The 13587-nt window shown below is 40.8% G+C and overlaps 3 protein-coding genes across 9 annotated transcripts; 2 read left to right on the top strand and 1 right to left on the bottom strand.

The window, feature by feature from the left end:
- The first annotated feature begins 284 nt into the window (after positions 1–284).
- On the top strand, positions 285–3079 carry LOC104798480 (probable E3 ubiquitin-protein ligase BAH1-like). 2 transcript variants are annotated; one of them, XM_010520699.2, is made up of 7 exons: positions 285–377; positions 867–1086; positions 1332–1576; positions 1674–1922; positions 2044–2181; positions 2306–2364; positions 2775–3079. In XM_010520699.2, the coding sequence occupies exons 2-7, from the start codon at positions 867–869 to the stop codon at positions 2878–2880; spliced, it is 1017 nt and encodes a 338-aa protein (XP_010519001.1). In that variant the 5' UTR covers positions 285–377; the 3' UTR covers positions 2881–3079. The 2 variants fall into 2 exon arrangements, with proteins under 2 accessions (XP_010519001.1, XP_010518927.1); XM_010520625.1 differs by having other exon boundaries at positions 861–1086.
- Positions 3080–5519: 2440 nt separating this feature from the next.
- Positions 5520–9595, top strand: LOC104827736 (calcium-dependent protein kinase 20-like). 4 transcript variants are annotated; one of them, XR_769441.1, is made up of 8 exons: positions 5520–6791; positions 7007–7150; positions 7242–7394; positions 7494–7609; positions 7991–8158; positions 8408–8632; positions 9069–9209; positions 9353–9595. XR_769441.1 is itself a non-coding variant. In XM_010520355.1 (7 exons), exons 1-7 carry the CDS (start codon positions 5918–5920, stop codon positions 9144–9146), a joined length of 1758 nt encoding a protein of 585 aa, XP_010518657.1. In that variant the 5' UTR covers positions 5520–5917; the 3' UTR covers positions 9147–9595. The 4 variants fall into 4 exon arrangements, 1 of the variants encoding a protein (XP_010518657.1); XR_769435.1 differs by having other exon boundaries at positions 9348–9595; XR_769432.1 differs by having other exon boundaries at positions 9069–9254; positions 9378–9595.
- A 283-nt stretch (positions 9596–9878) lies between these two features.
- LOC104827500 lies at positions 9879–13587 on the bottom strand. 3 transcript variants are annotated; one of them, XM_019203186.1, is made up of 4 exons: positions 13266–13587; positions 12047–13094; positions 10536–11953; positions 10168–10452 (listed from the first exon to the last, which is right to left on the bottom strand). In XM_019203186.1, the coding sequence occupies exons 2-4, from the start codon at positions 13083–13085 to the stop codon at positions 10414–10416; spliced, it is 2496 nt and encodes an 831-aa protein (XP_019058731.1). In that variant the 5' UTR covers positions 13086–13094; positions 13266–13587; the 3' UTR covers positions 10168–10413. The 3 variants fall into 3 exon arrangements, with proteins under 3 accessions (XP_010559140.1, XP_019058731.1, XP_010559062.1); XM_010560838.1 differs by lacking the exon at positions 10168–10452 and adding an exon at positions 9879–10161 and having other exon boundaries at positions 10536–13094; positions 13266–13585; XM_010560760.2 differs by having other exon boundaries at positions 10536–13094.

Genomic DNA, 13587 nt, shown 5'->3' with positions numbered 1-13587 from the left:
GACAACGATAAAGAGGAGAGAGAAAATGAGTAAAAAGTAGATCTATATTTTATTTATTTTAGTATATTATAATATTATATAAATAAAGGAAGGGTATTATAGGGATTCTATATTTATAAGGGTATATTTGATGTTGCCGTTTTTTTGTTACTGTGTGAGGGTATGAGCTGTAAGTGAAATCGACATTTAAGGGTATTTTTGCAATTGACCCACAACAACCTTTGCGAATAAAATAAATAAATAAATAAATATTTTCAGAAAAAAAGAAAACACACACAAGAAAACAGATCCGAAGAGATTTGTTTCTTCTTCCTCCTCTTGTTGTTTCTGAACAGAATTCGAATCACCCGAATCCTCTCTCTCCAAAGTTACAGAAGGTAAATGGGCTACAAAAGTTTTCTTTTTTAATTTCGTCGTTCATAAAAATAACACAAAAAGGTTTAATTTTTTTTTATTAATAGCGTTAGAAGATTGAAACTTTATTCGAGGGTTGTCGTTGTTTTATGATTTTGCGTCGTGGGTCATGTTGAGAATTTTCCAATGCTTGACGGCGACGGCGACATTGATCGGGTTTTGCCGAATTAGGGTTTGTCTTCTGCTATATTGTCTCGAGAAAGGGAAGAGGAAATCAATAGAAGCAGTTTAAACGTTGTTTCGACTTTTGGAGATTATATGTCTTTATTGGAGATTATGCGTAGAATCGAATCGGTGTTGATTCTACATGTTGTCTCTATCGTTCTTCTGAAAGATCTGAACGTGCGTATATATACCCACACATACATATATGCGCGCACACACACACACACACACATATAGACTCATATTTTGAGATCAAAGTTGAGTTGTGTGTCTGTGTTAAGGAGAAGATGAAGTTTGGAGATACGTTCGCTGAATATCTGCATGGAGAGGAGGAATGGTTTCTGGAAAAATGTCGACATATCGAGTACAAGAAGCTTAAGAAGGTACTGAAGAGGTGCAAATCATGTAACAGTAACACGACGAACTCAAACTCTGGATCCGGACATGGACGACAGAACTCATCATCACCTCTCCCTCGACCGCCGTGCCAATGCCAATCTTGCCCTTGTAAGTTTTCATCGTTCTTTCGTGAAATACGCTTCTGTCTCGTAGAGAATTCGACTCAAATCTTGGCAAGAGAGTTGAAAAAGTCCGGTTCTTTGTGCATGTAATTCACCGATTGTTCGATGTTCTTGAAGAGAAAGGGGATTTCGTTATGTATTTGTCGATTCTTTTGCGGGTTTGACGCGTTATTTTGTCAGAAACTAGGCGGTAGAGAGGTGTTAACATAATTAAAGAGAATACTGCTGCAGGGTGTGATGAGATGTTCTTCTCTGAGCTGATGAAGGAAGCTTCGGACATAGCCGGATGCTTCAAGTCAAGAGTCAGAAGTCTTCTCCATCTTCACGTGGCCACCGGGATGCAGAAATACGTGTTACGTTTCCGCAGATGCTTTGCAGACGACACTCAGACATTGCTACAGGAGGGTCAGATCTTGATCCAGTACATCACGATGAACGCTATAGCCATCCGTAAGATCCTCAAGAAATACGACAAGGTTAGGTGTATAATACCGCCGAAAATTTCGATTAAGGGAAAAGGCGAAATCCCGATATATAGTTTTGTAATGAGAGAGGCATTTCGGGGGTTTTTAGGTGCATTGCTCTGAGAACGGGAAGAATTTCACGATGAAGATGAGGGCTGAACGGATAGAGCTCTTGCACTCGCCTTGGCTCATAGAGCTGGGAGCTTTTTACCTCAACTACGGGCTCGATAAGGCGAAAAACGTCGACAGTTCGTGTGGCCAAGTCTCATGTGATCTGAAAGCCGAACAACCCGTGATGAAACTCACGCTGCCGAACTCAATAGAGCTGGAGTTCGATCTCACCTGCGCCATCTGCCTTGTAAGAAAAGAAAAAAACACCGCCCTTTCGCCCATATATACATTCAAATATATATACATACATCTATACGCATCGAAATCATGTCTTTTAAGACAGGAGAAATCTTTGTTTGATGAAACAGGAAACAGTGTTCAATCCATACGCGTTGAAGTGCGGTCACGTCCTATGCAAGGCGTGCCTTTGCTCGGCTGCCTCTGTGATGATCTTCGAAGGCGTTAAAGCCGCCGCTTCCCATTCAAGATGCCCCATTTGCAGAGAGGTATTTGCTCTTTGAATCACAAACACGTATATATCTATCTATATATATATACACACTTTCTCTTGAATTTTCTTACATGGAGTGATAATATATATATATATACACACACGCACACCACTTGCAGGCTGGAGTTTATGCTGATGCGGTCCGAATGGCCGAGCTCCATCTTCTGCTAAAGACAAGGTGAGATACATCCGAATCATAACAACTCCTTGAGTTTTATTGGGATCATTACAAGAGTGTTAGTGTCTCAAAAAAATTGATAATTGTAACGGATCTAAACCCATAATTAAGAGGATGAAGTGTATCAACTGGAACTCTGACTAAATTTGATAAAGTAGTCTTATTACTTGCATTACAAGGTAACCACTTTCTCCATGTTTTAAAAGAAATTTGATTTTTTTTTGTTTAGCTTTTAGTCTTTAACTTGGAATATAAACTGTCGACCCCCAAATTTCTCATCATATTCACCCGTCTATATATATATATATATGTGTGTGTGTGTGTATATGTATATACATGTCGTTTTGATTGTGGTGGTTTGGAGGATGAAATTAAATGAATCGGAGGATACGTACGTGTTTTGCCTGCAGATGCAAAGAGTACTGGAAAGAGCGGATGATCGCTGAACGTTCTGAGATGGTGAAGCAGTCCAAGATATTCTGGAATCAGCAGACCAAACACATGATCGGTTACTAATTATCCATATTGCTAGCTCTTATATATATATATATATATATATATGAATTATCATCATTCTCTCTTTGCATAAAGATTGAGCTCTCATGATGGTTGGGGAGACTCCGTGGTATCATTATTAACAATATCATCTTCATCATATTATATTTTTTTTTTACAAGGAGTCATCATATTATATTATTATTGTTGTTGTTATTAAATCGTAAATTAAGATGAGAAAGTTCGGACAAAATCGAATAAAACCGTTTTAATATTTCACTATTTTTATTAAATAAAAACATAATTATTTTCAAGTTTATAGTCACGTATTCAATATTTTAGATTTGTCGAATATACGATAACAATCAGATCTCTTTTTGCTAACAATGATATCCGGTTTCAAACGTCGTGCCTTAATATAAGACGAGATGGACGAGACGAGAAATTCGAACCGCGGGTTGAGTTCGGTTATAAGACTAGTGCCGGATACCAGTATATCATATATAATTCGAAAAGACTAATATACCCTTTTATTTGTAAATATTTATAAAAAACCCCTAGGCTAATTTACGGTATTTACTCTACCCCTATAACAAACGCTGAGTTTCTTCTCGGCTGATCTCACAACGTCTCCTTTCACTCTCTCTCCTCTTTCGCGCCGTTGTTGCTGACTCCTCTCTCTTCCCTTCGATTTCAATTTTCCTTCAGTTCACCTTCGATCTCTCTTCGCCGCCTCAAACTTCCGGCGAGATTCCCTTCGTTTTACCGTCATTGAGCTTTTCCGGCTCTGTCTCCGCCGAACGAGGTAAGGATCTCTGTCTCTTGGTCGGTTTTCCACGATTTAGGGTTTCGGTCGTTTAGTTTCCGTCGATTTAGGGTTTCCGTCTTCTTCTGTCTCCTCTGTTGGGCGTTTTAGGGTTTCGGTCGATAGCTTTCTGTGTTCTTGATTTGCCACTCGTCTATGGTGATTTACATGTTCATATATCGAAATAGGTTCCATGGAATGTGCGTTAAATGTCGATGAGTTTTAGTTAGAGTTTTGGAGGGCATTTGTCAGAATTAAGAATCTCCATGTAGACGACAGATTTCTTCTGTTTAGTAGCCGTTTTTTGGTCTGTTTGTTTTTGGCAATGTGTTTGCTATGTGGCTTTACATTCATTGACGGATGTTAGGTTAGTGGAGTTGGAGTTGTTCTGTATAACTCCAGAAGTGAGTAGTAATTTTACAATCTAAAAATATTAGTTGCCGAATGCAAGATAGACATCAGAGACATTTGGCATCATCATCAGAGACGATAAACTCAGAGGTACATAATTAAGTCATCCTCCTTTTGTTTCACTTGTGCAAGGACTTCTAATCGATTCGGGTTGAAACATTATCAAAATGACCTGCCAGTTGTACCGAAGAAGGCGTCCATCTTCATCATCCAAGTAGACCGTTGGAAAGTTACGTTACAAGGGGACAGGATCGCTTCAAGAAACCCTCCTCTTCAACGTTGACGGTTCAATGAAAACGTTTTTGCGTTCGTCCGATGGTCGTACAAGAAAGATGACAGCGGTCATGGTGAACATGTGGATGTCATTGTGAATGAACTGAACACATTCAGTGTTCCGTAGAACGCGACGCCGTGAACAGCGGCTGAGACGTTCGACGGTAGCGTTCTGGGCTTCTCGGAGCCGTTCACGTTGCGATACTTGCGTCCGAGGAGCTTCGTGACCGGAAATATGCAGAAGAGATCGTATGCGCCCGTGAAGAATCCCATTCCTGATCACTGTGAAATGATACCATTGCGTTTTGGCTACTTACCCGCGATATTTTTTTTTTCTTTTTTAAAATAAGATATAAAAACCCAATGCGTGTATTTTTATTAAAAAAACAAACAAACAAATTGAATAAAAAATAGCCCGTTTGAAATATAAATGAAAACTAAAATGAGATTTTTAATTTATATATGACACAACACTAATACTCTTTTATGAATCATGAATTTTTGTTTTGGAACCTTGAAATGAATATTCTGGAATTTCTCAACAAAAGGTCATAAAAGATCACTTTGTTGAAAAATTCAAGAACCGTAGGAGGTCTTCGGTCGTGATGATCTGCACCATCTTGCTTTGGCAAAACACACGTGCATGGAATATTAAAGGTGTAATCGATGGTAACGCAGTTTTTCTATCAAGTTAGTATCAATCGTCAATAAACGCATCGTAAACGTTTGTAATCGCTGCAGTTGCGATTGTGATTCCACCCATCCACATCTATATGTCGTGTGAAAAATAATATATATTTGAAGCACAAAAGTAATGAAGATTAGAGATAATTTCGCAGCAACGACAAGATTAACACCAAAATTTATATGTTTTGTGGCTTTTCCATAGAGATCTCAATCGAACATATCCAAAACATGAAACAAGACTTTAAATAGAAACTTTTAAAATTTTTATATATTTTTAAGGGAATTTTTTAAATAAAAAACAGATGTTGATAAATATCGCACGTGTGGTTTTTAATATTAATGCAAATAGTCTAGGAAATAACAATTACAATTATGTCGGGTGTAGTCATAACATTCCTGTAAAGATTAATTTATTATTTCATTAAATCCGAACTTGGTATCATGAAAATTCCATGCATGCATGCATGGAATATGAAGCATTTTCTTCATCCTCTGAGTTTCCTCTGAGTTTCTCTCGTCATCCTTTTTCTCCTTTTGGGATCAACCTCATTTCATCAGATCTTCACGGGGGCGAAATTCTCCGACGATAGTTTTGTCGAATATCTCCATCGAATTTGAAAATGCTTTGTCTTCCGGTGTTGTAAGGGAGGGGCAAAGAGGATCAAATTGGTTGATGATCTCTGTAACAACGAGCACCTGGGGTTTCATCGAGCTCTGCCGATTCGATTTGACGTCCGGGGAATCCGTAATCCAATGGATTCGTTGGTTCTGATGGCGTTGGTGAGTGGGTTGGTTGTTTGGCGAGGGAGAGATACGGAGGCGTCGAGAAGCTGAGAGAGAGCGAAAATAGAAATTAGGGTTTCGATATTGGGGGAGTTTTGGATGGGAAACACATGCGTCGGCCCGAATCTGAACGCTAATGGATTTCTGCAATCTGTTAGTAACGCAGTTTGGCGGAATCAGCAGAAACCAGAGGAAAGTCTCCCGCCGGACAGGAAGGATGATCAAAGCAGCCGGAAAACCAGCAATAACGGCGCGAATGGCGAGGATCAGTCACCTCCCGGAGGCGGATCCTCCGTGGCTCCGGCGCCGGGGTCTGTGCAGAGCACGCCGCCGGAGCCCGTGAAGATGACGGACGAAGCGAGCAAAAGCGAACAAGGAAGCAAGACGGAGGAGAACAGCGACGCGAACGCGAAGCAGAAGAAAGAGGTTCAGATGAAGCGAATTGCAAGTGCTGGTTTACAGATCGAGTCAGTTTTGGGAAGGAAGACAGAGAATCTGAAAGACATTTACAGTGTCGGGAGGAAACTAGGACAAGGACAATTCGGGACAACGTTTCTGTGTCTGGAGAAGAAAACAGGGAAAGAATTCGCCTGCAAAACGATTGCGAAAAGGAAACTGACCACTGCTGAGGACGTGGAAGATGTAAGACGAGAGATTCAGATAATGCATCACTTGTCAGGTCATCAGAATGTGATTCAGATCGTAGGAGCATATGAAGATGCTGTCGCAGTTCATGTCGTGATGGAGCTTTGTGCAGGTGGAGAGCTCTTCGACAGGATTATACAGAGAGGGCATTACACTGAAAGGAAAGCTGCTGAACTTGCTAGGGTTATAGTAGGTGTCATCGAAGCTTGCCATTCTCTCGGCGTGATGCATCGAGATCTAAAGCCTGAGAACTTTTTGTTTGTAAATGGTGAAGAAGAAGCCGCACTCAAGATGATAGATTTCGGTCTCTCTGTCTTTTTCAAACCAGGTATGCCTTTGTTATGTCTGTACTGTAACTGAGATATGTTTCTTACCTGAAACTAGATCCATCCCCCTCTTTGTCTGTTCGTGAAATTTCGATGTTTTTACTTCAATCATCAAATGTGTCCCCCCTAGATTTAGTAGATTTCCTAATCGTATATGCGTTATGTTGAGCTTTTTGCCGGGTGAATTTGTTCTTTCCTCACCAACTGCGTGTTGCAGGAGAAACATTCACTGATGTAGTTGGAAGCCCTTATTACGTTGCTCCAGAAGTGTTGCGGAAGCATTACAGCCATGAATGCGATGTTTGGAGTGCGGGAGTTATCGTTTATATTTTGTTGAGCGGAGTTCCTCCATTCTGGGACGGTAAGAAACACGGGCATGCGAGTGCTTCTAGTATGTTTTCATGATTCTACAGATGAATGACATATATAGACTGATCGATTCTACATATCAGAAACGGAACAAGGAATCTTCGAGCAGGTTTTGAAAGGTGAGCTCGACTTTATATCAGAACCATGGCCTAGTGTATCAGAAAGTGCAAAAGATTTGGTAAGAAGGATGCTGATCAGAGATCCTAAGAAGAGAATTACAGCTCATGAAGTTCTTTGTGAGTATTCTTCTTTTCTTTTAAGCTCATCTTTCTGTTGTAAAGGTGAGAATAACATGGCTATATTTATGTGGGTTTGCATATTCTTGTTTTCGGCAGGTCATCCTTGGGTCCGAGTGGACGGTAATGCTCCCGATAAACCTCTCCATTCTGCAGTCTTAAGTCGTTTGAACCAGTTTTCAGCCATGAACAAGCTCAAGAAAATTGCTATCAAGGTAAGCACTCACGAGGTTTCTATCGTGAAAAACCGAGAAGTGGGACAGATCTGACGAGCCATTTACTTATTCCATAATCCCACAAGGATTAGACCTCATTTTCTTTCACATTACCGACGTTAATGGGGGGCAAAGAGTAATTGATAAGGATAACCGATAATAGCCTTCAAGATTAAACGTGCCTCAGCCTGAAACTTCTTAATGATGAGCAGAAATCAGGTTTTTGCCTGAAATTATTTCCATTTGAAGAATCACCAAATGATGTGAAGCTATTGAAATCGCCTTTTTTTTGGTGATGGTTCAGCTATTAGCATGATTTGTTCCCTAAAATCCCTGTTCAATGACCAATCCTGTCCATGGAACTTGCTCGCTTGTGTTCAGATCATTGCAGATAGCCTCTCGGAGGAAGAAATAGCAGGACTGAAGCAAATGTTCAAGATGATAGATACAGACAATAGCGGGCATATCACTCTTCAAGAACTTAAGAATGGTCTCGAAAGAGTGGGTGCCAACCTTCAAGATTCAGAAATCGCAGGTTTAATGCAAGCGGTAAGTCTACTGATTCTTCTCTTGGATTCAGTTTTTCATCTTCCCATCTTTTTTTCAATCAAACACATATCAGTAAAGGCATAATCTATGCACAAGTACTCAATCTGTGTCTCTGTCTCTATGATTAACAAAGAATACGAATACTGAACAGTTAATTGTTTGTTTCTGATCTATTTCGAGAATGTTCAATCGTGCGTTAGAAAATAAAGCTCCGAGTTTTGATCTTGCCCAACTTTTGTAAACCTGTAGGCGGATATAGACAACAGTGGAACCATAGACTATGGAGAGTTCATAGCAGCAATGGTGAATCTAAACAAGATACAGAAAGAAGACCACTTGTTCACTGCCTTCTCCTATTTCGACAAGGACGGTAGCGGCTATATCACCCGGGACGAGCTCCAGCAAGCCTGCAAGCAGTTCGGCTTAGCGGATTTCCATTTAGACGACATATTACACGAGGTCGACAAGGACAACGTAATGAATTTCACACACCCTCCTCCTTCTTTGTTTTCTTTCCTTTGATCCACTTTCAACACAAAGCTGCACACACACATATACATACTATATATATATATATATATTCATGTTGATTAGGGAATTGATAACCAAGGTTAAATTCACCGTCACATGAATTATGTTGGGCACAGATTGGGTACTCGAAAAATTTTAGGATATTCAAACCCGTATTCGAATTATGGAGATATCTGTATTCGTACCCGAGTGTCTCGGGTACCCATCATCAACTTTTAATTCTCTGTACCCGTACCTATTGGATGGATAATAAAAAAAATGTCTCACACCCATGAAAGGATGGGTACCCAAAAATCGGGTATCATGGAATCATTAGCATCTTTGATATAGAATCATTACCATTGATTTGACGTATCTTTGTTGTCTCGTTTGTTGTCAGGATGGACGAATAGATTACAGTGAGTTCGTGGACATGATGCATGACACAGGGTTTGGTAAAATGGCTTTAAGAACTTGAAATACCATCCCAAACGCAGGATCCTTGATCCTCTCCATGGTGTGTCGGACACGGACATTGCCGGTATACACACATACATATATACGATCGATCAAACTACTTTAACCTGTAAGTTAAGGTTAACGTTTTGCTCGTTGGATTGTTTTCTTCGTTTTGTCCGAAACGTTGATCTCGTGGATGCGCATCTGCCGCTGTAAAAAGATCAGATCAGGCTAGTTTTACATGCTGCAGGTTTCTTCGGCAGAGTGTTTCACTGTAACTACATCTTTGTTCTAGGAAATGATCATAGAGGTTTTTGAAGGATGAACTGCAACTTTCTCTGTCATATATATACGTGTAACATCTCCGATGCGGTTGCGGAGTAATCCTATTATTTCCCCTGGATAGATTTGTTGTTGACGGTTCTGGATTATATGCCCAATTTACATGTGTGTGTAATGTATATATATATTGACCTTTTAAATTTTTTTCTTTTTCGATTTTATTTCGAAATTCTGTATATAAATGTATATGTATGCAAGTATATATGTGTATATGTATATATATATTATGTATGTACATATGTGTATATATACATATCTGCCTCCAGCTCCCTTTGCCGCCATTGAAATCGAGATCGAGAAAAGTGTCTGGAGAAGTGTAGCAAAATCATTCTGGGTTTTTGCATACGTCCGGCGAGGGCGAGGGGGCTTAGGGAAGGCGAGCACTGAGGACGAGAGCGAAGGCAAAGGATTACAGGGAGATGACCCGAAATACCCGCGGATACCCGAGTGGCGAAACCTTCAAGCCCGACCTATGGACATCGACCCGAGTTTCTCAGACACAGGACCCGTGCCTGTTTTTCGAATTACAAAAACAGAGCTTCCTACGTCCTGATTTGGCGTTTCTCTACAACATGGTTGGTGTTACAGACGACTGAAACCCCTACCTACCGAAAATTACAAGACAAGACGAGAGTCTAAATCTTCCATGGATCCGACAGCTTCCCTCTAGCTCCAATTCTCCGTCACATCCCCTGAAACATGATCAAACAAACAATGAAACAGTAACATGACCAGCTCCAAGATGAAGCACGCATGTTTTCGTCAAATTTATTCACTTGATGCGGAACAACCAAGTAGAACTTATCCGGGCATGGCCTCATCGCATGTCCGTGACACTTTTATCGTCCATAGCGTTAGCTTTCAACCGAATCTTTGTTCAAAATACCGCTTTCCAGAACCCATCTGATTGGGTATTATGGATACCGAGCTAAAAAAGAAAACTTTTAAGCCAGCATTCTTCTGTCTCGGTTCACACTACTAGACTGGCATGCCATGAGTAAATATAGTAAGAAGCAGCAATATTAAGAGGGTTGAGCCATGGGGAGGTAAAAGGAAGCAGATTTACCTGAATCATGGCTGAAGAATTCTCCTGGCCTAAAGTCACGACATAAGGCTGAATTTTAAAAGGTTCTGCAATTGTATGGCTGAGCTCGTAATTCACAACCTTCGCCCCGAAGATATTGAACCTTCCCACGCTATTGTAAGCAACTTCAGCGTCAGCACACTTCTTGAAAACTACTCTCGCCCGGCCGGTGTCCCTGTCTACTTCTGTCTGAAACTCCCGTATCGGTCCAAAGTGCCTAAACATTTTGTTCAGGCTTATCTCTGAAGGCATAATATCCATTTCCGAGAAGTTCATTATCAGCTCAGCCGGTGCATTCTCGTGAAAGCCCGCTGGTTTATCCGAGGCCAAAAGAGAACTAGTATTATTGGTATTGTTACTATTGGTACTCTCGGCATGTTTCCTTTTAGTGTACGGCCGACGACTCCTTTTAATCTGAGCAGGTTTCAACTCAACCGGCACAATCTCGTAATCTCCTTTTTCATCTGGTGGTGTTTGCTCTACACCACGTTTATGGATCACCCTGTCAGTCCAGGACATGTCATCCGTTTCTTCAAACTCAAATGCTTCTGTTCCTCCTATATTAGAATCCGACGATCTAACTCTTTTGCCGCTCACTTTACCAGGAGGTGGATGTTGCGAAACCATCGAGTCTCTGTAGACTAAGAAAAATCCAGCAGCAATCTCGGAAACAACATTTTCTTTCACAGGATCTGTGGCTGCGGATTGAAGCTGTGATAGAAAATTTTCGGCAGAAAGATCATCATTGAAAGTACTATCCTTCGAAACTGAAGCAGGGCCTGCCATCTGGCTAGCGGCTCTGGCTATGCATGAGCCGATTTCAAAGGATGGCGTCTGGGGGTGATACGGGCTAACAGACACCCTTGCCGCTGAAATGGCCTTCCTGAATTCTCGTGACGATTCTTCGTCATGTTCAGAACCCTCGGGTTTCTCTGCCATTTCAGTATCTAGCATCTGGTTTGGATCAACGTTAGGAGCTTTGTGTGCATCACCCTCTTGCTCTGTGATCATATCTTTTTGTTCTTCTGTACTTTCCCCTTCTCGGTGTTCTTCACCAACAGAAGAACCCAAATTTGCATCAGAATTCTCTTTCGGATGATCTGAAGCAGAAGCTGGACGATCATGTGCTTGATTATTTACAGAATCCACACCCCCTCTGTCGAATTCCATTCCGTCAACTGTGCTTGGATCACGAGATTCAAGATTGGTTGCTGTGTCCTTGCCTTTGGACCCGTTTAACACTGGTTCTTGAAGATTTCCAAATGACCCTTTTACCTCGATATCGGGTTTAAGACCATCTTGACCATTCACAGTGGTAACTCCCTTTGCTGTGTCAGCAACGTCTGTATTATCTTCCCCAGATACATTCCCACTGTCAGTTCTTATTTCTTGACTATTGCCTGACCAAGATGATACACCACTGAAATCAATATAGTTGGCAATATCAGAATTTGGATCAAAAAGAACATTATGATCCATTTGTTCAACTTCACCTGTAGAAGCACCTTCGATAGGATTGTCCGGGTCTGTTGAATCTTTAGAGACGATTCTATCCGTAACATCCTCCACCGTACCATCATTATCCCCTTGCTCCTCGACGTATTTATTCCGAGTCTCTTTCTTCTTCTCAACATTGGAACCTATTGAAACATCTGGAGTTTTTATCGTATTTGCATCAGAAGATTCCTTGTCAACATTCCCCGCAACGCCACCAAGTTCATCAATTTCCATGGCTTCTCCCATTTCTTTTCTGTGGTCAATGTTCGTAATTTGTTCTTCAGGACTTGTTTCTGCGACAGAAGTATGCTTTGTGGAGTCATGAGCATTACCCTCTTCGGCTTTCAGTTCCTCCCCATCGACAACCTCAGAAATTTCCCCTTTTGTAACTCGGTCAGGCTCCTCCAGAGCTGGAACAGGTTCTGAAGTCTCGGGATTTATCTGTACACCACGTAAAGGACCAACTTTCTCGTCTTTCACCTCGCTAATCATATTTTCACTATCACAATCCATTTTTTCATCATCCTCCTCGCTCTTTTTTACCGATTTCTTCTCTTCACTGCCCTTAATCACTGCAGTATCTGAACTTTTTTCTGTATCAACAACTTTGGTTTCCCCAACTTCACCTTCACCACCCGATTCAGCTTCAACATCGCACTTTGCTTTCTCATCAGTCACATCACTACCGACTGAGATTACTGTCTTCTCCGTTTGTGTGCTTTCAATTTCACCATTTTTCCTCTCAACCTCTGGTGTCACTGTATCATCTGTAATTTCAACCTCACCTGAGGCAACTGTTTCCTCGCATATTTCAACATCATCAAAAGGCTCAGTACCCTCTGTCTCGTTCAGCGGTTTCACAACATGGTCCGAACCCTCTACCATACTAGCATCCCAGTTACAGTCCTCCACATGAACATCAACTTTAGAACCTAGGGTTTCAGTTTTAACAGATACACCAAGTTTCTCACCAGCTTCCTTCACAGACTCTTGGCAATTACCAACAAATCCACCTTCCTCCTTGTGTTCGTCCATGGAAAAGATCTGGGCATGGCTCAAACTTACTCAAAATCCCAAAAAAAACCATAAAAGACGAAACTTTAACTGTTTAATCCTAACAAATTCCTCGAAACGAGACATGGGTGTTCACAAAACCATGGAAGTACCCAGATTCCAAGGGAAAAGATAGACTGGGAAACGAAATCAGAGTGTTACCTCCTCAGATCTTGCACGGAAAGGCAGAAGGAACCTGCGAGGACAGGGTTTTGACTGTGGGATTCAAGAAAGGAAGAAGAAGAAGCAACAGCGAAAAAAAGAAAAACAAAAGTACGTCGACGACAATGCAAACCCTAAAACACTCGAATCAACGGTTTTGATCCAAAAACCATTTTTAGCTTAAAATCCAATATAGATTTTGTTATGTCGCCAATATTTATTAAAAATTATAAAATTCCAAAAATATAAATCTTAAGCATTTTTAAGAGTACATATTTTCTTGTTGGTACACTTTAATTCTTACAAGAAGTTTTCTACGCAA

Source organism: Tarenaya hassleriana, unplaced genomic scaffold (genome assembly GCF_000463585.1).
Source record: "Tarenaya hassleriana unplaced genomic scaffold, ASM46358v1 Cleome1, whole genome shotgun sequence".
Taxonomy (NCBI): domain Eukaryota; kingdom Viridiplantae; phylum Streptophyta; class Magnoliopsida; order Brassicales; family Cleomaceae; genus Tarenaya; species Tarenaya hassleriana.
Note: the sequence above shows the minus strand (reverse complement) of the source record. Positions and strands in the feature narration are given on the sequence as shown.